The 24513-nt window shown below is 40.6% G+C and overlaps 1 protein-coding gene and 1 non-coding gene across 8 annotated transcripts in view; both read right to left on the reverse strand.

Annotated features, from left to right (window-relative positions):
• EFCAB2 (EF-hand calcium binding domain 2) overlaps positions 1-24513 on the reverse strand; it is a 161391-nt gene that overhangs the window by 90669 nt on the left and 46209 nt on the right. For all 7 annotated transcript variants that reach the window (XM_054447073.2, XM_054447063.2, XM_054447044.2 and 4 more), the window contains one exon: positions 19610-19694. In XM_054447073.2, coding sequence (XP_054303048.1) covers positions 19610-19694 — 85 coding nt within the window. The remainder of the gene's footprint in view (positions 1-19609; positions 19695-24513) is intronic.
• On the reverse strand, positions 12179-12282 carry LOC129023149 (U6 spliceosomal RNA). Its single transcript, XR_008496694.1, has one exon. It is a non-coding gene; the product is annotated as a U6 spliceosomal RNA (small nuclear RNA).

Consider the following 24513-nt stretch of genomic DNA (forward strand, 5'->3'; position numbering starts at 1 on the left):
TTTGACCCGGGGAAGCTTGGTTCTTGGCAGGCTGGCATTTAGTGGGTGTAGTATCACGTTCCTGACACAAGGGGGAGCCAGTGCCATTGAGCTAGGCTGTGACTTCAGTTTAAGGTCAGCCTAAGGTCAAAAACACCAAAGTGAAGACCAGATTCAGAACATTTCACACAATTATAAGAGACAAAAAAATAGGCAAAACATTTTACCTGCTCTATTAAATAGCTAATATTATGCTAAGGATAAGGGAACATTTAAAGCAATCCAAAAATCTCTAAGGACAAAGCAGGATTTGAAAATGGTTTTCATTCATTTAACAAACATTTGAACCCTGTGATTTGCTGGGATCGTGCACAGAACAGCAGAGACAAAATAAAGGCGTCACCCTCACAGACGGCGTTTTCACGCGTGCGCCTGACTTTGGAAAAGCCATGAATGAAGGCAAAATAATGACTAAATCTCTTTATTCAGCAGAACTTTTCTGTTCAAAAAAGGCCTCTTTTATCCAAGGTCCCTCTAATCAAGAGATCGTGTCTCCACTGCTAAGATGTGCTTCCTCAACACCTGGTTCTAACTTGCTGCAGTATTATTTCTTATATAGTCCTATGTGCTAGAGTTTGTAGCCCCCTAAAAAACTCTGGATCTTCTGTATATCATTAAAAACAAAAGTTCTATAAAATACTGGATATTACAGAGTGACTGAGAAATAATTTAACCACACAGTCACTTTTCATCTGCCATGGCGCAGGCACTCCCCTCGGCACTGTGATTACTATGAATTAGACAAAATCCCTGCTGTAGTGGAACTTACAATCAAGGGAGTGAAAGAATAAACATAAATAAATCTAAGCGAATTTTAGGTAGTGATAAATACAATGAAGAAATCAGCACCATAACCATGATTTTCATAGCTCTATCAGTTTGCTAGGGCTGCAATAACAAATTACCATAGACTGTGTGACTTAAACCACAGAAATTGATTTTCTCGGTTCCGGAGGCCACAGGTCCCAGATCAAGGTGTCAGCAGGTTGGCTGCTTCTGAGGCCTTCCTCAATTTGTAGGGGCCGCTTTTTCTCCCTGTGCCCTCACCTGGTCACCCCGCTGTGCGTGAGCATCCCAGTGTCTCTCTGGGTGTCCAAACTTCCTCTTCTTAGGAGGACACAAGTCAGATTGGATTAGAGCCCACCCCAATGGCCTCATTTTAACTTAATCACCTCCCTTTTGTTTGAGCTTTTTAACTTAATGATGTCTTTTTAAATTAATCACCTATTTAAAGACCTTATCTCCAACTTTAAAGACCTTATCTCCAACTAAGGTTTCATTCTGAGGTATACTGGAGGTTAAGACATCACCAGCCTGGCCGACATGGTGAAACCCCATCTCTACTAAAAATACAAAATTAGCCGGGCATGGTGGTGCATGCCTGTAATTCCAGCTACTTGGGAGGCTGAGGCAGGAGAATCACTTGAACCCAGGAAGCAGAGGCTACAGTGAGCCAAGATTGTGCCACTGCACTCCAGCCTGGGCAACAGTGAGACTCTGTCAAAAAAAAGAAAAAAGAAAGAAAGGAAAGGAAAAGAAGAGAGAAAAGAAAAGAAAACAAAAGACAATGGCATGAAAAATAAAGTAAGAGACAACAACCTCAGGAAAAACAGTTTGAACAGGATGGGATGGAGAGATAGAAGTGAAATTACAAATTGCACATTGAAGAAGGAACAGAGTGCTCAATAAAGAGCAAACTCTTTTAAGATTCTTAGCTGTAAAGAGAAAGATAATCATAGGGCATTAGCCAGGGGTTTTAGTGGGTGGAAATTTTTTGGTTTTGTTTTATATAGAAGGTGTTTGTGGGAGAAGGTATTTCATCCATAATCCTTTATATCCTTTTCCCAACGTAGACAAGGGCATTCCACGCTCACTGCCTCCGGGAGAGGAGAACTCGGCAGAACACAGTTGGCAGGGTGAGTGCCCAGGAAAGCTTTGTTATGAAAAGGGATAGTTACTTGCCAGGGTGTGGCTGAGGCCCATAAGCTACCCACACCTGCACCTGTGGAGACATCCTTGATTCTGCCTGGCTTTGGGCTGTGGGTTCATAAAGGTCACCAGGTCCAGTGGGGTTGGAGAGCCCCCCGTGTGCCAGCTCTGTGCTGCTCCTTTGCATGCAGTTCCGGACTAGCCACGCTGTGAGGCCGCTCTGAAGCTCACCCAGGATTAAGAACTACTGCTCCGGTCCGCACACCAATGGATCTACCATCCTAAAGCTAGAGTTTGCTTTCTTTTTTGGTTTTTTTTTTTTTTTTTTTTTTTTTTAAATCCTGAAATGTTGCTCAGGCTGGTCTCGAACTCCCAAGCTCAAGCAATCTTCCGTCTCAGCCTCCTGGGTAGCTGGGACACCAGGCGTGCACTACCACACCTGGCTAGGGTTTTCTTTCTAAAAGCCCAAATCTCATCTTATCCCTTCTCAGCATTTATGGATTTGTATTGCTTACACAATGAAATCCAGGATCCTAGAGCATCAAACAAGATCATTCACTGAATGGCCCTGGCCCACCTTTACAGATTCATTTCCTAATAACACCACACAACTAGTTACATACCCTCAACTAATATTATCACACTGTATGTAGAAAAAAGACAATGTTGTATGTGTTACAGAACTCAAATAATAAATACATTTTGTCATCAGTAAGTTTATAACTTAGGAGAGACAGAAATACAAGCTTTCAGTACAAAACAGAAGTACTCTTAGAGTTACATGAGCAAAGGAAATATGGCATAAATGAGCTCTCAGTAGAAACTGGAGCTGTTACAAAATGTACTCAGTAGTTTTAAGAAAAAATAAACATTTGAGTGTCACTTCTCAGTAATCAAAAAAATGAAACAGAAGATGGCGATGGGTTAGGAGCTGGTGTAACTACCATCCCTTTAAATTAACCAAAAGCTTACTTGAATTACAGCACTTACAGCCTGGCTCCTGGGCTGGTTTCATTACTGCATGGCACCTCTGAACACTTGTTTCTAACCCCTTTAAAGATAAAAATAATGAATCCCCATGCTACCTGGGCCCTGCTACTATAAGCAAATCTTCTCCCTTTCATAGCCATTTCAATAGCATGCATGCCAGTCTTGTCTTTCTCACCTCTCCCTCTCAGACACCTCGCCTTACTATATATGAAGATGAAATGGATGAAGTTTTGTTACTTCTTCTATCTGTGATATAGAAAACACTGAATTCTATTGCTACAATTGGCCTTGGTAAAGATGGAGTTTACTTGCTCTGTGTATAAAGTGGTACCACTAGTTACTAACCCCTACCTTCCTGCAAATAAATTCAGAGGAAATTTCAGAAAACTCTGGAACTCTCGCATGAATCTATACAAATGTATTGATATCCACAGCCTGGGATTCGGGGAGGAAGTCTTAAAGAGAGACATTCTTTATGTCATGCTTATCAGGAGTAGCAAAGCGATGGTTGCTCTCCCATACCCCATCAGCCCTCACTGAAGGGGGCCATCCTGTTAACCAACTTCCGCCTGGGACAGCGCTCACCAAGATACCTAAGGAACCCAAACCCTTTCTTGGGTCCCTGTGGAGCAAAATCAATAATGCCACTAAGTAAGGATAACAGCCACTGCTGTAACAAACTCCAGCCTCCAGTGGCTCAACACAATAGTCATGGGGATAGCCCACATAAAATCCAAAATGGATTTTCCTGATCGGTGGATGGCTTTCCTCCGAAAACTCACTCAGGGACCCAGCTCCTTCTATCTTGTGGTTCCATAATTTTCAACATATGGCTTCCAATGTCACTCTACTGTATATATCAAGCTGTAAAGGGAAAAGCACCTCCCACGTGGGAGGTTTCCATGGACCGGGCCTAGAAGTAGCACCCATTACCTCCATCCACATTTCATTGGTAAAAACTAGGTCACATGGTCTAGCTAGACCATAATTCCCAGCTCCCCTCTATCTGCAAGAGAATCTGGGAATTACAGTGTAGCTATGTGCTCAGGAGGAGAGGAAACAGAATTAGACTATGCAATCTCCACCACAGCCGACCACCATGACATGAATCACTAGCACTGCCAGGGAGGGGGATGGGAATAAACCGGTGAGTTTACCACAGAGTGCCAACTGTTGGCCTAGAAACTGGGTTGCAATGGCCTAACACTAGGCTCAAACAACCTCATTAGGATTTGGGGTAACTATATCAGATGAGCAGTAAGGTCTCTGCCAAATCCACACTTCCCTCCCCAGAGTTTCTGAATATATAGGTTGCTATGCTTTGTACCATTGGACCTGCCTCCCTAGGCACAGACACTTGAACCAGAGATGGCTACTTAACCAAAATAAGGTGTCCCTCTATAGGTCTGCAAGAGAGGGGCTGATGCAGTTGAGCTCTGCTCAACAATGGCACACACTACTGAATATTGACAAATGACCAAAGCCGACTTTTCTTCTTTTTTCCTTGGGAGTTTTAAAGCAAGACATACAGATGGAAGAGAGATGGAAGAGGAATGGCACACAGAGAGAAGGCAGGTGCAGAATCATAAAGCATCTGAACCCATGAGGAGGTAGATGCAAAGGAGTAGGAGACACACAGCAGGATCAAATCAGTCAGGAGCAAAATAGGAAGAATCTGGAAAAGAAGAAATAAAAGCAGGCAAGTAGAGTCACCAGCATGTTAGATTACCAGTTGATGTGGAGTCACCAGAGTGACTTGAAATACGAGAGCCCCGGTGTTCCCTTAATGGCAATAAATGTCCTTCCAGTACACTGAGAGGCTGGAATGCTGCTGAGGGGACTTTTTGCTATTCCTTATATAAATAAATTCCTCGTATTAAATGGCATAGTATTTGCATATAACCTATGCACATCCTCCCATATACTTTAAATCCTCTCTGGATTACTTACAATACCTTCTATCACTTATACTTATTTCCAAATACGTCCTTACAAGAAACTTGCTCAAACTGAAAAAACTTAAAGAATATTTGGTCCCATCCAACCTGACAGAGCATGACCAACAGAATGATGAAAAGGGGCCCCGTTTCCAAACAAGTGTGGGGCCACAGGAATACACAGTAACACTTTCTTGGTTTGTGTCCATTCTATATTTCAAAGCTAATAAAGAAACTACCATGAGCTGTTCTTTGTGGTGCATTTGCATTAAGTCTTCCACACTTTTCGAGTGAATCTACTATTAGATTTCCTCTGTTAAGGAGAATAGGTTGAGGCTGCAGGACGTATGAATCTGGAAGCTACAGAGGGTACACACCCAGAGGCCACAGGAATTTTATACCCAGAGGCCTCAGGAAGTACACTCTCTGAAACCACCAATCCTCAGAGAGCCTCTGGCTCCCTACTTTTGAAATCATACAGCAAAATTTGCACTTGATCAAGACAGTCCAATAAGAACAACAGGCTGGGCACAGTGGCTCATGCTTGTGATCCCAGCATTTTGGGAGGCCGAGTCAGGCGGATCACTTGAGGCCAGGAGTTCGAGACCAGCCTGGCCAACATGGTGAAACCCCGTCTCTACTAAAAATACAAAAATTGGCCAGGCATGGTGGCTCCTGCCTGTAATCCCAGCTACTCGGGAGGCTAAGGCAGGAGAATCGCTTGAACCCAGGAGATGAAGGTTGCAGTGAGCTGAGATCATATCACTGCACTCCAGTCCGGGTGACAGAGCGAGATTCCTTTTCCAAAAAAAAAAACAGACAGGGCTGGGCACAGTGGCTCACACCTGTAATCCCAACACTTTGGGAGGGCTGAGATGGGCAGATGACCTGAGGTCAGGAGTTCCAGACCAGCCTGGCCAACAAAGAGAAACCCCTTCTCTACTAAAAGTACAAAAATTAGCTGAGCATGATGGCGGGTGCCTGTAATCCCAGCTACTTGGGAGGCTAAGGCAAGAGAATTGCTTGAACCGGGGAGGCGGAGGTTGCAGTGAGCTGAGATGAGGCCACTGCACTCCAGCCTAGGTGACAGAGTGAGGCTCCATCTCAGAAACAAAAACAGACAGATACCTGTAATCCACAATCAACCAAAGTTGGCCTCCAAAGATACAGAAATGGTCTTCTTTATTAAAATAGCCAGTAACGGGCCCTGAAGAGGGAAGCCTGAATCCAAATGTTATTTTTCTTGTCACAATGCCATTCCTATTAATTTCCATATGTAAAGCCTGGAACATAGCTTACTGGGATATCTAGGACCAACCCCATGCCCTTTGTGATGTCCTCCAATACATTAACCCTTATGGCATTTATGCCACTTAGCCTAAGCTTGAACTGGAGAGCTACCTCCATTCCAGATCCCTGAACGCTACGGAAAAGCCATAAAAACAAGCTTCATCACAGATACGACCCCACTCCATGGGAATCATACCATAGTATGAAAGTAAGTCACCATTTCAATAAAAACAGGGTATATGAAAATAATATACATGCATTTCCTTGTATCTGGAGTGATCCCTAGAAACTAGTATTCTGGTTGCCAGTATCTTAGAGGGGAATTGGGTGACTGGTGGAAAAGAGTTACAAGGACTTTTCTTTGAATTTTATTCTCTTTGGATTTAAACATGTGAACATATTATCTATTCAAAAACTTTTAAGCTGTAATCCCCTTTCCTGATTGCTCCTTCATATTCTGTAACTGCTCAAGTTCCACTCCTCTCTCTCAAATCTTACTTCCCCCACATCTTTTACAAATTCCTCTTCCAATCTCGGTCAGAGTGGGTTTCTTCTTTACCCTGCTCACCATCCCACTCTCAGAACGTAACTATAATGACTGACATATCTCTTCTCCCAACAAGAAAAAAAAATTCCTCTTTAAGAAAAGGTAAAGATAAAATAAATTGGGCTTCCAGGGTTTATTTTTTGGCAGTGTAGGAAAGAAATAAGATCTTTGAAAAGTTCCACACTAATAATTTTAGCCCAGTCACAATTATAGCAGCATTATATTACAGACAACCTACATTTCTAAAATTAGGAAATATGTTAAATTGTAGTATAGTTATACATTGGAACACTTCTTAGCCATGAGAAATGATTGTGTAAATTTATAAGATGTCATTCAAGTAAAAAGTATTCAAGTACAAAAAAAAACATGTAAAAGATAAAAGAGGCTGAGCATGGTGGCTGACGCCTCTAATCCCAACACTTTGGGAGGCTGAGCAGGCAGATCGCTTGAGCCCAGAAGTTCAAGCCCAGCCTGGGCAACATAGGGAGACCCTGTCTCTACAAAAACTAAAATTTAGCTGGGTGTGGTAGCGTGTACCTGTGGTCCCAGCTACTCAGGAGGCTGAGGCAGGAGGATCGTGTGAGCCCAGGAGGTCAAGGCTGCAGTTAGCCATGATGGCACCACTGCATTCCTGCCTGGGTGACAGACGGAGACCCAGTCTCAAAAAATCCATGAGCACTTCCTGAAAAAAAAAAAAAACTGACAAGAGAATCAACACACAAAAATAAATCAAAGAATTCAAGGATGGAGAAAAAAATGAGAAAATGTGGTTAGTGGTAATTTCATTCAAATATACAAAACTACTAAAAAATGTGTGAATACTAAACAAAGTATGAACATTCTGCCTCGTCGGTGTAAATAAAAATGTACCTAAGATAAATTGGGGGTTGGGAGAGAAAATGTAGACCGAATTTTGGAAGTGCTAATGTCCTTATCTTTCACAGCAAGGAATCAACTGACGCTTTTTATATTTGAAATAGATAGTTTAAAAAAACACACAAGGACTACAGTCTCTTAATGTTTTTCTCAAAATCTTTTCTGAACTTGAAATAAATATCATCTCTTATGGCTAACAAACATTTGAGATTCCACAATTTCTTCAACTTAATTTTTTTTCTTTTGTCCCATTCAAGTAAAATTAAAGTAAGTCCTTCCCACATGAAGATTATATCCTAGATTTTTTCTTCAATATCTTTTTCCTTCCTTTCCTTTCCTCCTTCTTCCTTTCTCATTAATGTCCCACCCTTCTATCCATTTATTTTATTACACAGGGATAGAAAGAGCTCTAGAATAATAGTAGTCTAACATTAAAAATTATTATTTCAGGAAGTAGAATTCGGAATGACTTTAAAAAATTCTCTTTGACTCTTTTCTTTAATCCCAGTTCATCAAAAGGACCATGATAAGCAAACCAATTTTTAACAAAGCAACTACAAAGTGAGATGGTAAAGAGATAAGATATAAATCACTCTTTTAAAAATATTTATTTTTATGTGTAGTTGTAAAGTATTTCAGAGAAAAGTACAGGAAAAAATACGACAGCCAATACCAAGATTTAACAGATGTTAACGTCTTGCCACATTTTCTTCAGAATTTTTTTCCTGACAAGAAAGCATTGCAGAAACAGCTAACATTCCACTCCTCATCCCTTCTCCTTTCATCTTCAGATGCAATCACACCACTATTCTGAGGATAATGCTTATCATTTCCATGCATATCTTTGTATTCATAAACAATATTTACTATTATTTTGTGTATTTAAAGTGTATATATATGTTACTATGTTTCCGTCCTTTTGTAATTTTTTAAACTCAGCGTTGTTTTTTGAGATTTATCCAAGTTACACATGTAGTCTTAGTTCATCATTCACTTCATTCATACATGTGAACAATCACTGCATGAATAAACCTGTTTTTACAATTCATTTCTTATTGAGGGGTGTGTGGACCCAGCAATTCCCGTTCCTCTTCCATGTTTTTCCATTGCACAAATGCAGACCCAGTATTGATAACAGTTTTTATAAAGCTCTCTGAGTAGCTTCCAGCTTTCTCAGATAATAACTGTCTTGGGGAAACTGTCCATGCAATCTCTCCACACTGCTCACACTTTTTACTACCTGATAAACATGAATTGCGAAATGTTGTTTTAATATCTCTTCAAAAACAGCACTATATGTGAAGAAGTAAAAGTAATATTTATGGTGCCTCCAGTGCTCCTAGGAAAAGTTATTTCTAATCCATTACAAATAAGTTCTTGTTACTATTTCTTACAGAATTTTAGACAGGACCTAGTACACTCAAGGTTCCTGCCAATTGCTAATGAAGCTGAAGTCTCCCTATCAGTAAAAGAAATAAATATTGGATACCAAGAGCCTCAGAGACTTATATTGAGTTGAAGATGGAAGCAATGAAAAAAGAGACTCACTGTATTAGCAAGTGGATACTTGGTGCTGCTGGACTGCAAAATTTGTCTAAAGATTAAGAAAATATTAGGGAAAATCTCCTATAGATACGGCAGGTATAAAGTAAACACAGTGTACTAGTCCATTCTCATACCACTAATACTGCTATGAAGAAATACCCGAGACTGGGTAATTTATAAAGAAAAAGAGGCTTCATGGATTCACAGTTCCACGTGGCTGGGGAGGCCTCACAATTATGGTGGAAGGCGAAGGAGGAGCAGAGGCACATCTTACATGGCGGCAGGAAAGAGACCGTCTGCAGGGGAGCTGCCCTTTATAAAATCATCTTATTCACTATCACAAGAACAGCATGGGAAAAACCTGCCTCTGTGATTCAATTACCTCTTACCGGGTCCCTCCCACAACACATGGGGATAATGGCAGCCACAATTCAAGATGAGATCTGGGTGGGGACACAGCAAAACCATATCACACAGAATAGTCTGGAATACTAAAAATAAGGTCGCACTGTAAAGGCACTGAAGCATAGGAAAAGGACAGATGGGTGTGGCTTGGGAAAGGGGAAAGATTGGCACTTTTATTCCAGGATTGGGCCCCATCTCATCTTAGCTCACCAAATTCTTGAGTATCAACCTGTTCTGAAATTGATTAGAATGGAGTGTTAAAAAAAGTAAGTTGATATTTTTTATTTGATATTCTTATACTCTTGTGGCTTAAGTGGTGCTGGCATTTTTATTTCAATTTTATAGATAAGAAAAATGAAATAAAAAGAGGGTGACACATAGAAAATATATGATAGAGCCAGCAACTGACTCTACTGACTTAAGGTGTACTTTTATTCCATTAGATTACAAAAAACTGGATTTGTTTGTGAATAAGATTAGAGTCACTTTCAAATTAAATTTATCAGCTACATGGAAAAATTATCTTCTTTACCTTAGAGGCACTCCTTGTGAGTGTATTTTTTCCCCACCAAATTAGCTTTATTTAGGGGAACCTAAATTTATTCTACTAAAACTACTCTAAATGACATTTGTTTGTTTCCAAAAATTGAATACATACTCCAAAGGTGTGTAATTTGACTAAATTTTAAAAAAATCTGCATGCCAGAAAGTAAAAGTACAGTGAAAAGACAGATGACATACACATCATGACTAATGCTGAGATCTTTCATATAGAAAAAGATCAATAATTCAGTGGGAAAAAATGGGGAAAAATCATACACTGTCAGGTCAAACAAAAGGAAATAAATAGTTTTAAGAGATATGAAAGATGTTCTAATTTAGAAAATGAAAATTAGGCTGGGCATGGTGGCTCACGCCTGTAATCCCAGCACTTTCGGAGGCCAAGGTGGGTGGATCACCTGAGGTCAGGGGTTCGAGACAAGCCTGACCAATATGGTGAACCCCCATCTCTACTAAAAATACAAAAATTAGCCAGGTGGACGCAAGCCTGTGATCCCAGCTTCTCAGGAGGCTGAGACAGGAGAATGGCGTGAACCCAGGAGGCAGAGGTTGCAGTGAGCTGAGATCATGCCACTGCACTCCAGCCTGGGCGACAGAGCGAGACTCTGTCTCAAAAAAAAAAAAAAAAAACAAAGAAAAGAAAAGAAAAAGAAAATTAACACTGAGTTTCTATTTTTCACATATTAGATTGGAAAAAAATCCTAATGCTTGATAATTAAAGCTTGTTTCAGAAGGACTGAAGAAACTGGTACTCTCACACGAGATGAGAGACTCTATCATCAAGATAGCAACATCTACCAAAAATTGTCAAGCCCTTTGACATATTTCCAATAATTTACCAAGAAAAAGTTCTCACTTTTGTGAGATGATATGCATGCTAAGATATTCTCTGCAGCATGAGCTATTATAGCAAAAGCCTGGAAACAACTTAAATGTCCATTAGTAGGGAGATTAATTCAATATATTATGATTCATCCATACAATGAAATAAGGATAATTTTTTTTTTTTGAGACAAGAGTCTCGCTCAGCTGCCTAGGCTGGAGTGCAGTGGCACGATCTCGGCTCACTGCAACCACCGTCTCCCGGGTTCAAACGATTCTCCTGTCTCAGCCTCTCAAGTAGCTGGGATTACAGGCACCCGCCATCACGCTTGGCTAATTTTTGTATTTTTAGTAGAGATGGGGTTTCACCATGTTGGCCAGGGTGGTCTTGAACTCCTGACCTCAGGTGACCTGCCCGCCTCGGCCTCCCAAAGTGCTGGGATTACAGGTGTGAGCCACCGCGCCCCGCCAATTTTTATATATTAATAAACAGTCAAGATATATTGATAAGTAAAAAAAGCAGAGTGCATAATGGTTTATATAGTATCATACCATTCACATTAAAAATAAACACATATCCTATAACTCAAAAACACAATAAAACAACCTGGTTTAAAAATGGGCAAAGACTAGACACTTCTCCAAAGAAGATGTACAAATGGCCAATAAGTACATGAAAAGATGTTCAATATTACTAATCATTAGGAAAATGCAAATCAAAGCCCCAGTGAGATACCATTTCACACCCAGTAGGATGGTTATTATAGAAACAACAATAACAACAACACCCCCCTCTAAAAAACCAACAGAAATGACAAGTGCTGGCAAAGACATGGAGAAACCGGAACCTCTGGGTATTGCTGGTGGGAATGCAGCACGGCGCAGCTGCTGTGGAAAACAGTACAGTGGTTCCTCAAATATCGAACACAGAACTACCACATGATCCGGCAATTCCACTCCTGGATATGCACCCAAAAGAATTGAAAGCAAAGACTCGAACAGATATCTATACACCAATATTCATAGCAGCATTATTCACAACAATCAGAAGATGAAAACGACCCAGTGTCCATCAATGGACAGATGGATGAACAAAATGTGGGATATAAATACAATGGAATATTATTCAAAAAAGGAATAAAATGCTGACACATGCAACAATATGGATGAACCTTGAGAACATTACGCTACGTGAAATGAACCAGACACAAGACAAATATTGTTTGTTTGTATTTTAAAAATGGAATGCTTCACAAATTTGCATGTCATCCTCATGCAGGGGCCATGCTAATCTCTGCAGCATTCCAATTTTAGTATATGTGCTGCTGAAGCAAGCACAGGAAGGACAAATATTGTACTCTTCCATTTATATATGAGGCACCTAGGATAATGAAACTCATAGACACAGAAAGCAGAACGCTGGTTGCCACAGGCTGCAAGAGGGAAGGAAGTGGAATTATTGTTAAATGGCTACAGAGTTTCAGTTTGGGAAGATGAAAAAGCCTAAAATGGATAGCGGTGATGGTTGTAGAGTAATGTTAATGCCACTGCATTCTATACTTAAAATGATAAATTTTAGGTGATCTATATTTTACCACAGTAAAAAATACACACATGCACACACACACACACATGCACACGCAGGCACACACATACTCATACATATTTGCATGGAGAATCTCTGGAAGAATTAGAGAAAACTGTAACTAACCTTGCCTTTAAAAAGGGGAACTGGATAGGTAAAAAAGAGATTTGTTTATCACTATGTATTATATCTACCTTTAGAATTTTATCCCATGTACATATATCATCTATTCAAAAATTTAATTTTCAATCAGTCTTCTTAACTTCTAAATGCAGAGCAGGAAAATATATATAAGTGAAAATGTGGCTAGGTGCGGTGGCTCATGCCTGTAATTCCAGTACTTTGGGAGGCTGAAGCGGGCAGGTCACTTGAGGCCAGGAGTTCAAGACCAGCCTGGCTATCATGGCAAAACCCTGTGTCTACTAAAAGTACGGAAAAAAAAAAAAAAAAATTAGCCGGGGGTGGTGGCACACACCTGTAATCTCACTGCTCCTGGTACTTGGGAGGCTGAGGCAGGAGAATCGCTTGAACCCAGGAGGTGGAGGTTGCAGTGAGCCGAGATCACTCCACTGCACTCCTGCCTGGGCGATACAGAGAGACTGTCTTTAAAAAAAAAAAAAAAAAGTCTGTGTTTTATATGAGGCAAAATCAGAATGTCCCTAATTAGTGATATTGAAAACTAGCCCAATGTTTTTCAAGGAGCTAGCTTTCAAAAACTATTTAACAAGGAAATGAAAAAGGAAAATAAAATGCTTTAGATCTTAAGAGATCAATATGGAACATACGGAAATAAGTAAAAAGTTCTAGCCAGGTGTGGTACGTGCTTATATCCCAGCTACTCGGGAGGCTGAGACAGGAGGATCGCTTGAGCTCAGGATTTCAAGGTCAGCCTGGGCAACATAAAGAGAGCTTGTCTCTAAAACAAAATATGTATTTTAAAGTTCTTATGAGAGTTTTCTTACATATAACATAACATTGCTCATCCAGATTAAACAGGGACAAAACAAGTCTGAGTTATTTACTTTAAGAACATAAAATGGGGCCAGGCACGGTGGCTCACGTCTGTAATCCCAGCACTTTGGGAGGCTGAGGGAGGCGGATGACTTGAGGCCAGGAGTTCGAGACCAGCCTGGGCAACATAGCAAGACCCTGTCTCTACTAAAAATACAAAAATTAGATGGGCGTGGTGGCGGGCACCTGTAATCCCAGCTACTTGGGAGGCTGAGGAAGGAGAATTGCTTGAACTCAGGAGGCAGAGGTTACAATGAGTCGAGATCGGGCCACTACACTCCAGCTTGAGCCACACAGTGAGACTCCATCTTAAAATAATAATAAAAACTACATATATAAAGTAGAATAATTATAATAACTAATACTGTTCTTAGCTTTAAATCTCAAGCTAATATTGTTCTAAGAGCTTTAAAAATGTCCACTCACAAGAGTGGTTCTCAAACTTTTTGGTCTGAGAGCTCCTTTTAAAAACTATCAAAAATTATCAAGGCGCTCAAAGCATTTATGTTTGTGTGAGTTATATGGATTTATATTTATTATCATATTATAAATTAAACCTTACATTTTAAAAATATGTATTTATTCATTTAGAAATCATAAATCAACCCAAATGTTTACATAAGTAGTTTTTATTTTTTTTAAACTATATTTTCCAAAACAAAAAGTATATTTAGAAGAATGGCATTGTTTTACATACGTTCAATGTAAATATGTAACGCCTGGCTTCACAGAGGACAGCTGCATTCTCATATCTAGTTCTGCGTTCAATCTGCTGTAAAACTGCACATCATGTAGCCTTTGAAAAACTCCAGTATAAGGCCGGGCGTGGTGGCTCACGCCTGTAATCCCAGCACTTTGGGAGGCCGAGGTGAGTGGATCACCTGAGGCCAGGAGTTCGTGACCAGCCTGGCCAACATGTTGAAACCCCGTCTCTACTAAAAAAAAAAATACAAAAATTATCTGGGCATGGTGGCGGGCACCTGTAATCCCAGCTACTTGGGAGGCTGAGGCAGGAGAATTGCTTGAACCCGGGAAGCGGAGGTTGCAGTGACCCGAGATTGCACCATTGTACTCCAGCCTGGGTGACAGAGCGAGACCCTGTCTAAAAAAAAAAAAAAAAAAAAAAAAGAAAAACTCCAGTATATACTCGTGGAAAAAGTGAGAATGAAAAGAACAAATACTGTCTTAAATTTATTATGAAAATAGTTCTGACTTCACAGACCCCGGAAAGGGTCTTGGGGGCACTCTGAGAACTACTTACTTATACTATGAAACCTAGGAGGCAAAGGTACATGGAGGCACAAAGAGAATAACAAAGTGACTCAGTCACGGAGCTGGGATGGGAACCCAGGAAGTCTGATTCCAGACCTCAGGACTGCCCCTCAGAGGTGGAAGGACAGTAGCAGGAGCCCAGCTCATAATGCTTTTGACAGTGGGCTGGTAGCTGCCCAGCATTTGCAATACCAGACTTTCCCTTTATCTAATACAATACAATCTCACATTAAATATTTCAATTTGTGCAAAGCAGAGATAAGGGAAAGAGAGATTAGCCACCACAAAATTCTAAGACCTAGACCTCTCAGGGGGCCTAGATCAGCCCTACACCGGAAGTAATACCAAACCTCCACCTGAGGGATAAAGCAGTTAGGGGAGGAACAGCCAATACCTGGGGGGCTCTCCAAGAACAGCTCTCTCTGTCCTGCCCCCACTGAGCCATTACATATCTCTCCCTCCGTTCAAAGACACTTCTTTCTTTCTCTTTTTTTTTTTTTTTTTTTTAGACGGAGTCTCACTTTGTCGCCCAGGCTGGAGTGCAGTGGTGCGATCTCGGCTCACCGCAACTTCTGCCTTCTGGGTTCAAGTGATTCTTCTGCCTTAGCCTCCCTGGTAGCTGGAATTACAGGCACACGTCACCATGCCCAGCTAATCTGTGTATTTTTAGTAGAGACGGGGTTTCACCATGTTGGCCAGGCTGGTCTCAAACTCCTGACCTCTGGTGATCCACCCGCCTCGGCCTTCCTAAGTGCTGGGATTATAGGCATGAGTCACTGCGCCCGGCCTCAAAAACACTTCTTTACACCACTCAATCCTTGTTTTTTCCCTTTTATTTTTAGTTGACAAATAATAATTGTACAGATTTCTGAGATATACAGAGTGATACTTCAATACTTTATACAATGTGTAATGATCAAATCAGGGTAACTGGCATCTCCACCACCTAAAACATTGATCATTTCCTTGTGTTGGGAACATTCAAAATCCTCTCTTCTATTTTTGGAAAATATATAATAAATGAGAGTTAACCAGATTCACCCTCTAGTGCGGCAGAACGATAGAACTCCTTCCACCAATCCAGCTGTAATTCCGCATCCATTAACCAACCTCCCCCCGCCCCTCCTCCCCGGTCTTTCCTCTCCTCTAACACACAGCTCTACTCTCCACTTCCATGAACTCAGTTTTTTTGTTTGTTTTTTTAGCTCCCACATAGGAGCGAGATCATGCGGTATTTCTCCTTCTGTGCCTGACTTATTTTGGTTAACATAACGTCTCCAGGCTCACTCAGGTTGCCACGAATGACAAGATTTCATTCTTTTTTATGTACTTTCCTCAATCCTTACACAGAATACTGCCTTCAATCCTTAATTAAAATGTTTAAAAAGAAGGATATTAAACTATCAGATATTAAATCATTTTATAAACTGACAACAGTTAATATAGCATTGAACTAGTGTCATGCTGAAAGGTAAAGTGGTACAGCACATAAGATATGGGCCAAATTAGATCCCCTTCTATAAAATGTTGCATATTATAAAGAAGGCCTAACAATTCCAGAAGTAAGTAAAATAAACTGGTTAGTAATTTGAAAAAAAAAAAGTCTATTTAGACCTTCACTTTAATCATCAGCCAAAATACATTCGAGATAGATCAACTGCTTTTACAAATGGAGAAAACGGGCTGGGAAAGGCAGGACCAGACCTTATTCACCCCTGCATTCTCAGAGCCACCCCTGGGGGGTGCACAGTCGAACTGGAAAGTGCTGCCCCCAAAGAAGAAATGAACTTGAGTTCCAACTTTGTTGCTAACCTATTGTGTGATCTTGGGCAAGTCTTTTGGCTTCTCCGTCCTTAATTTTCTTTTTTTCTTTTTCTTTTTTTTTTTTTTGTTTTTTGTTTTGTTGAGATGGAGTCTCGCTCTGTGCAAAGCAGAGATAAGGGAAAGGGAGAGTAGCCACCACAAAACTCTAAGACCTAGACCTCTCAGGGGGCCTAGATCAGCCCTACACAGGAAGTAGCACCAAACCTCCACCTGAGGGATAAAGCAGTTAGGGGAGGAACAGCCAGTGCCTGGGGGGGCTCTCCAGGAACAGCTCTCTGTGTCCTGCCCCCACTGAGCCATTACATATCTCTCCCTCCGTTCAAAGACACTTCTTTCTTTTTTTTTTTTTTAGACAGAGTCTCACCGTGTCACCCAGGCTGGAGTGCAGTGGTACAATCTCAGCTCACTGCAATCTCCACGTCCTGGGTTCAAGAGATTCTAATGCCTCAGCCACCCAAGCAGCTGGGACTACAGGTGCACACCACCATGCTCAGCTAAATTTTTTTATTTTTTATTTTTTATTTTTTAGGAGAGACGAGGTTTCACCATGTTGGCCAGGCTGGTCTTGAATTCCTGACCTCAGGTGATCTACCCACCTTGGCCTCCCAAAGCTTACTTTCCAATTTATAAAGAGTGGCCAAGTGCAGTGGCTCACACCTGTAATACCAACACTTTGGGAGGCTAAGGAGGGTCTATCACTTGAGACCAGGAGTTCAAGACCAGCCTGGGCAACGCAGCAACACCCCTGTCACTACAAGAAATAATAATTAGCTGGGCATGGTAGTCCTAGCTGCTTGGGAGGCTGAGGCAGGAGGATCACTTCAGGAGTTCAAGGTTACATACAGTGAGTTATGATCAAGCCACTGTAATCCAGCCTGGAGGACAGAGTAAGACCCTATCTTTAAACGAATTTTTAAAAAAGAGTGGATGGTAATGATACCAGCAACATGAGAACATTCATTATAAACTTTAAAGTGATATACAAATTAACACAGGAATAATGATTATAAAGCTACATTCATCCATGTTGTTACTCCTCAAATACACTCAGCATCAATATTTTAATGCTAAAAACAATAATAATTTTCTTAGTAACCATCTTTAATTAATAAAGCAGACGCTTTAAGTTGTAAGAACATCCACTTTCCCTCAAGGCCTCAGTAAAGTTATTTTAATTTTCAATGGAAAAAAAGATTCAGCCCATAAACATGTTTTCTTTTACTGAATTGGCCCTTTTACCGAAAAAGGCCTGGCATCATTGCTCTCAGGGATCAGGAGATTTTCTTTTCACTGCTACTGTCAGGAAGCCTGAAGGCAGAAGAGAAGCCCCTGATGTCTTTAAAGAGTAGGAGTGGGAGCGTGGGCAGTGTAGCATAGCAAGAGATTCGGCGTTAGAGAAACCTGGTGTGACATGGAGCAAACGATTTCCCTTCTCCTTGTCTCTGGAAACCGGAGATGCCAACCCTTAACCCACAAATAAAAAGATTAAAATGAGGTAATCCACGTGAAGCCTCTGGCACCCAACTACTGGTAGTGTGTTAGATGACAAGCCTCAAGCAAATGCTGGTTTCTTTTCTCTCTTTTCCCTCTCTCTCATAAAGCCATACTTTCCCTGACTTCTCTAACAATACCTCTGTCCCCTGCCCCCAGGAGGAGAACCCTTCAAGGAGAGGTCTGAGGTCAAAGCACTTGTCATTCATGTACTTAGTTATTCAAATTGCAGGCTGGGCTGCCTGCTGCACCCCCTCCCTAACCCTACCACCACCTCCAGCACCCCGCCCACTCGTTTCCTACTGGGATACCCACAGGAAGGCCTGGTGTTCCACAGTGTCATTCCCACAGAATGCAATGTGACCAGAGCCACCGGAGCTGTATGGTGCTGCAGCTCTGATGGCACTGGTTTATAAGCATCCAACAGTTCCTTTCCAGAACCATTGTCAAACCACTTCCCATTGCTTTGCTGGCCTCTCTACTAGGTTCTGGTCTTGAGATTGCAATCTCATCAAATAACCCTCATTTAGCCTGGCCTCCTGAAAGGATGGTTTCAATGCTTTTCTTTTTTTTTTTTGAGACAGAGTCTCGCTCTGTCACCCAGGCTGGAGTGCAGTGGCATGATCTCGGCTCACTGCAACCTCTGCCTCCCAGGTACAAGCGATTCTTCTGCCTCATCCTCCAAAGTAGCCGGGATTAAAGGTGCCCGCCACCATGCCCAGCTAGTTTTTGTATTTTTAGTAGAGACAGAGTTTCACCACGTTGGTCAGGCTGGTCTTGAACTCCTGACCTTAGGTGATCTGTCCACCTTGACCTCCCAAAGTACTTGGATTACAGGTGTCAGCCACCACACTCGGCTTCATTGCCTTTCTTTGATGTGTGTGGCACAAAGCCTACAATTCTTATTAGCATCTAATCTCTTCTTTCAAGGGGTTTTTTGTTTGTTTTGTTTCAGTCCCAAGCTGTGTCCTCCATTTCAGACCTACCAGTATTCATGTCTTCTCTTGTCTTTTTACGTTCTTCTGTTTGGGTTCTTTTTGCTATTTTACAGGGGGAGTGTGTCACCGCATAAGCATTACTAATGTTTCCTTGCAATATCCTATTTGTGGCCTTATAATACATATGTATGTGTTTTACAAAGCAAATGCTGTTCCTTCACTCAACGACTATTTCCTGAGTGCCAACTATGTGCCAAGCACTAAAGCTAAAATAGAGTTCATCTCACTCACAGAGTTTACAATTTATAGGTTGGAACAGGCAATGAGAATACAGTATATTGTTTCTACCAGAGTATGAAGAATAAGAAACAGTACTTATCAAAGCAATAGCTAGCAAAGACATTTTACAGAGCATGGAAAATAAATACTTAAAACAGCATAATAAATCCAAGGTACAGTGTAAAAAGAGAAAATAGCTCTCTTGTATCTTATGACTTGTATCAGTAATTTAAAAGTGTAACAAAAAAAAAAAATATTTCCAAACCTCACATCCACTGTATTATTCGACTCATGGTCAAACACTTCAAATGCCTCTTTGATTTTTTTGTGAAATTCTGCTACTATTATCTCTGCAAAAGACAAAGTAAATAAAAATTATTTTACTTTAGCTTTGAATTCAAAACAAAAATTCTAATAACCAGAGTAGCAATCTTAATAAGCAAGCATATGAAGAACTCTCTCCTTATATTTATGTATCATTTAGCATGTTTAACTTCCTCTGGAGATGTCAAAGAATACACTGTATTTGTAAACATTTTTTCTGAGGCATAATATACATATGGTAAAGGTGCACTGATCTGAGATACACAGCTTAATTAAGTGTTTACATGCGCACATACTCATGGAACCACTCAATCACTCCAATCACGGTGATAGAATATTTCCAGCAGCGGCCTCTCTATCTCAAGTCCTTTGGGTAGAGTCCTAGCCTGAGAGGCACAGTGAAACCAATAAAAACAGATACTGTTTGCTTATCAATAGTGTTCCCTGCCTACCTTGCCTTATTCTATGCTTGCGGAGTTCGGGGAAGAAAGGCATAAAAACCAACATGACATTTTCTCAAAGAGCTTTCAAACTAGTTTTGGACTATGACTTACATATATGAAACACTCATATATATATTCAATAAATAGTTACCTAGTACTTACAATGTGCTAAGGTTATGGCAAGGAACAAAATAGAAAAAAACCCTGCCTCCATAAAGCTACTTTTATTGGGAAAGAAATATAAGCTCGTAATATTCGATAAAATACATAGTAAGGCAAATGGTGTGAAAAATAGAGGAAGGAATAAACAGGGTAGGGACACAAGGAGTGCTGGGCGTGGGTGGGGGAGATGGGTTGATACGGTGGTCTTAGAGATGGCGTGGGTGGGGGAGATGGGTTGATACGGTGGTCTTAGAGATGGCGTGGGTGGGGGAGATGGGTTGATACTGTGGTCTTAGAGATGGCTGCTTCTGTGGTAAGGAGACCCTTGGGCAGATACCTGAAGGAGGGGAAGGAGCCAGCCTTATGAACAACTGCAGAGTTTTTGAAGGGGGTGGGTCGCTTGCTTTTCCCCACAGTTTTCAGGCAGAGAGAACAGTAAGTGTAGAAGAGTAAGAAATAAAATCAGAAAGGTATGAGTTTGAGGGTGAGGAATAGATTGTAAAGAGGCCTTGGCCGGATGCGGTGGCTCACACCTGTATTCCCAGCACTTTGGGAGGCCGAGGAGGGTGGTTCACCTGAGGTCAGGAGTTCGAGACCAGCCTGGCCAACAGGGTGAAATCCTGTCTCTACTAAAAATACAAAATTAGCCAGGCATGGTGGCACATAACTGTAACCCCAGCAACTTGGGAGGCTGAGGCAGGAGAATTGCTTGAACCTGGGAGGCGGAGGTTGCAGTGAGCCAAGATTGCGCCATTGCACTCCAGCCTGGGCAACAAGAACAAAACTCCAACTCAAAAAAAAAAAAAAAAAAAAAAAGCCCTGTAGGCTACTTTAAGGATTTCGGCTTTTACTCTGAATGAGATGAGAAGCCGCTGAAGGGTTTTTCCAGGCAGTAAAGTGATGCGGTCTGCTGATCACTTTGGCTATTATGACAAGGATGGAAGCAGACAGACCAGTCAGGAGGCCTCTGCAATACTCCAGGTAAGAGATGTGGGCCAGAATGGTAACAGTGAAGGTGGTGAGAAATGTCAGGATTCTGGATATATTCTTTTTTTTTTTTTTTTGAGACAGAGTCTCTCTCTGTTGCCCCGGTTGGAGTGCAGTGGCTTGATCTCGGCTCACTGCAACCTCCACCTCCCGGGTTCAAACGATTCTCTTGCCTCTGCCTCCTGAGTAGCTGGGACTACAGGCGCACACCACCACGCCCAGCTAATTTTTTGTATTTTTAGTAGAGACAAGGTTTCACCATGTTGGCCAGGATGGTCTCGATCTCCTAACCTCATTATCCACCCGCCTCGGCCTCCCAAAGTGCTGGGATTACAGGCGTGAGCCACCGCACCCGGCAGATTCTGGATATATTCTAAAGAGCAGAGCCAACAAGATTTGCTGATAAATTTGATGTTAGGTGCAGAGAGAAAGAAAAGGGTCAAGGCCAACTCCAAGGTGTTTGGCTGAGTGAAAGAATAAAGGACACTAATGTAATTAAGTCTCTCAATTGTGCTAAGCATGGGAGCTCATGCCTGTAGCAGTTTGGTAGGCCCAGGCGGGAGGACTGCTTGAGCTCAGGAGGTCGAGGCTGCAGTGAACCATGATCACACTACTGCACGCAAGCCAGCCTGGCGACAGAACTAGACCTTGTCTCAAAGAAAAGAAAAAGGTGTCAAAATGTATCAAACAGTAAATACAGTAGGACACCCAGAAAGAAGGAGATTAGGCATGAGTTTAGGTAATTATTTCAATTAGAAATATAATACCACCCAATAGTAGAAAATAGGAAATTTTAAAATCAGTCACATTCTCTTCCCCCTAACATAACTACTCATCATTTTGCCGTATTTTCTTCCAATCTTTCTTCATACATATTCTTTTATATATGGCATTGAATAACCACCATTCATTCACTCAACAAATATGTACTGAATAAACACTATACACCAGGTTCTATGTCAGGTACTGTATATACTTTTACAACCACAGAGAAAAAAGAAACCAAAGCTCAGAGAGGCTAAGCACCTTGCCCAAGATCACAGAGTTATTGAGTGGCAGAGCTGGACTGAACTCAGATCTTCCTCATTTGAACAATCCTGCTCTTCTCTCCCCACACCCCACCCCACCTCACCTCACCCCACCCCACCTCACCTCACTCCACCCCACCCCACCTGTTAGTACTTACAGTATAAAATCTTAACTCCTTAATTACTTCATGTAAATGTTATATTTTTCTAGGTTGCAACATAATTTACACAACCTTCCATTTTTAACAGTACCAAAATAATACACCACAATTTATTGATATTATTTTTTCTTTATTATAAATAACACAGCAATGAACTTTTGCTAATTTAACAACAAATAAATGTTACCTCATTATTTAAATTTACACTGCTTTGATTACAAGTGAATCTGAATAATGATCCATATGTTTGTTTACCATCTCTGTTTTCTATGTTATGAATTGTCTATTCATGTTCTCTGCTCAACCCTACTGGGATCTTCAATTATTTCTTAACAATTTGCATGACCTGTTTGAATAATAAAGACTTAACCCTATGTTGAAGTTACTGCAAACAATTTTCCAGGTCAGTTGTTTGCACTTGTTTTTCTAAAATGAAAACTCCATTTCCTTTCTGATGATCAAAATCATACACAATTACTGGAGGAAAAAAAAAGACACAGATGAAAGTTTAAGTTAAAATCACTTCAAATTCTACCCAGAGTTAACTACTCGTTTCTTTTTTTCTTTTTTTTTTTTGTCTTTTTTTTTTTTTTTTGAGATGGAGTCTTGCCATGTCGCCCAGGCTGGAGTGCAGTGGCATGATCTCAACTCACCACAACCTCCACCTCCCAGGCTCAAGAGATTTTCCTGCCTCAGTCTCTGGAGTAGCTGGGATTACAGGTGTGCACCACTACCGCCAAGCTCACTTTTGTATTTTTAGTAGAGACGGGGTTTCACCATATTAGCCAGACTGGTCTCAAACTCCTGACCTCAAATGATCCACCTGCCTCAGCCTCCCAAAGTGCTGGGATTACAGGTGTGAGCCTCCGCGCCTGGCCCAGAGTTAACTACTTTTAATGTTGTTCTCTAATCTAATTTCTCACTCAGCAATAAATTGGATCTTCCATTCTCAAAAATATTCATTACCTTATTATTTTTAGTGACTGCCTGATATTCCATTATAGAGCTTTATCAAAATGTAATTAATCAACCCTCCAATTGTGGATGTTTAGGTTGTTTCTGATTTTTCATTATTATAATCAATAATCAATTCTTTATTGAACAATCCTGCCCAGTTCATCTTTGTACACTTGTCTTATCTTACTGAAATTCAACGAGTTGAACACACTTGAACTAGCTAGGTTCTTATTAGCCATAACAGTATCTTGGGAAAATCTCTCTGGTTACAACACTGCCACTGCACAAAGCTGTTTGGTTTTTAAATTTAAGGTCGTTTTAAAAGTGCATTATCCTTTATTTTTAGGTAGTCACATCTGTTGAGATTTCTTCTCATACTTTAAAGTTTAGAAACTTATCCTTTGAAAGGCCCAAGAGGGAGACAAAGAAAAATCACCCTTTTTCTCGAGGTCTGGCAAATATTTAATTCTATTTTCTTCAACAATTTACAGATAGATTTACTGTGGTTTTTTTGATTGTTTGTTCTTTGTTTTTTGTTTTTGACACTGGACAACACACTGAGTAATTCATCTGAAGTTTATTTTGATGTGATTCAAAGTGAAAGATTAGCTTTTCCTAATTTACCAAGTGCTTGATTCCTTTCCTTGCACTTTATCGTGTATTATCGTCTTTTATGTGATTGAGATTAATTCTATCAATTGTCCATTCTGTTGATTCTATTCTGATTTGCATTTCTAGTCTTGTGCCATTACCATAGTATTTTATTTATTGCCACTCTATTAGCCTCTTTTTAGGAATGTTCATCAATACCAATTTATTATTCCAAAGGAAATACAGAAATCCGTATACAATTTAGAAATTCCAAATGAAATGCCATTGAAAGTTTTATTGCTATTGCAATCAGCTATACATTGAGAATTAATATTTTAGAATATTTAGTTTTCACATCTAAGAGATGTATATTTAGATATATATATCCCTTTATAAATCTCTAAATTAAATATTACACATTTTGAGGTTCGTCATGTAAGTCACACACAATCCTCCAAGAAGATGATGCCTGAGTATTTTATGGGTTTTGTAGATATTGTGATGAAATATTTTTTC

The sequence above is a fragment of the Pongo pygmaeus genome, chromosome 1, assembly GCF_028885625.2.
Source record: "Pongo pygmaeus isolate AG05252 chromosome 1, NHGRI_mPonPyg2-v2.0_pri, whole genome shotgun sequence".
In the NCBI taxonomy this organism is placed as follows: Eukaryota; Metazoa; Chordata; class Mammalia; order Primates; family Hominidae; genus Pongo; species Pongo pygmaeus.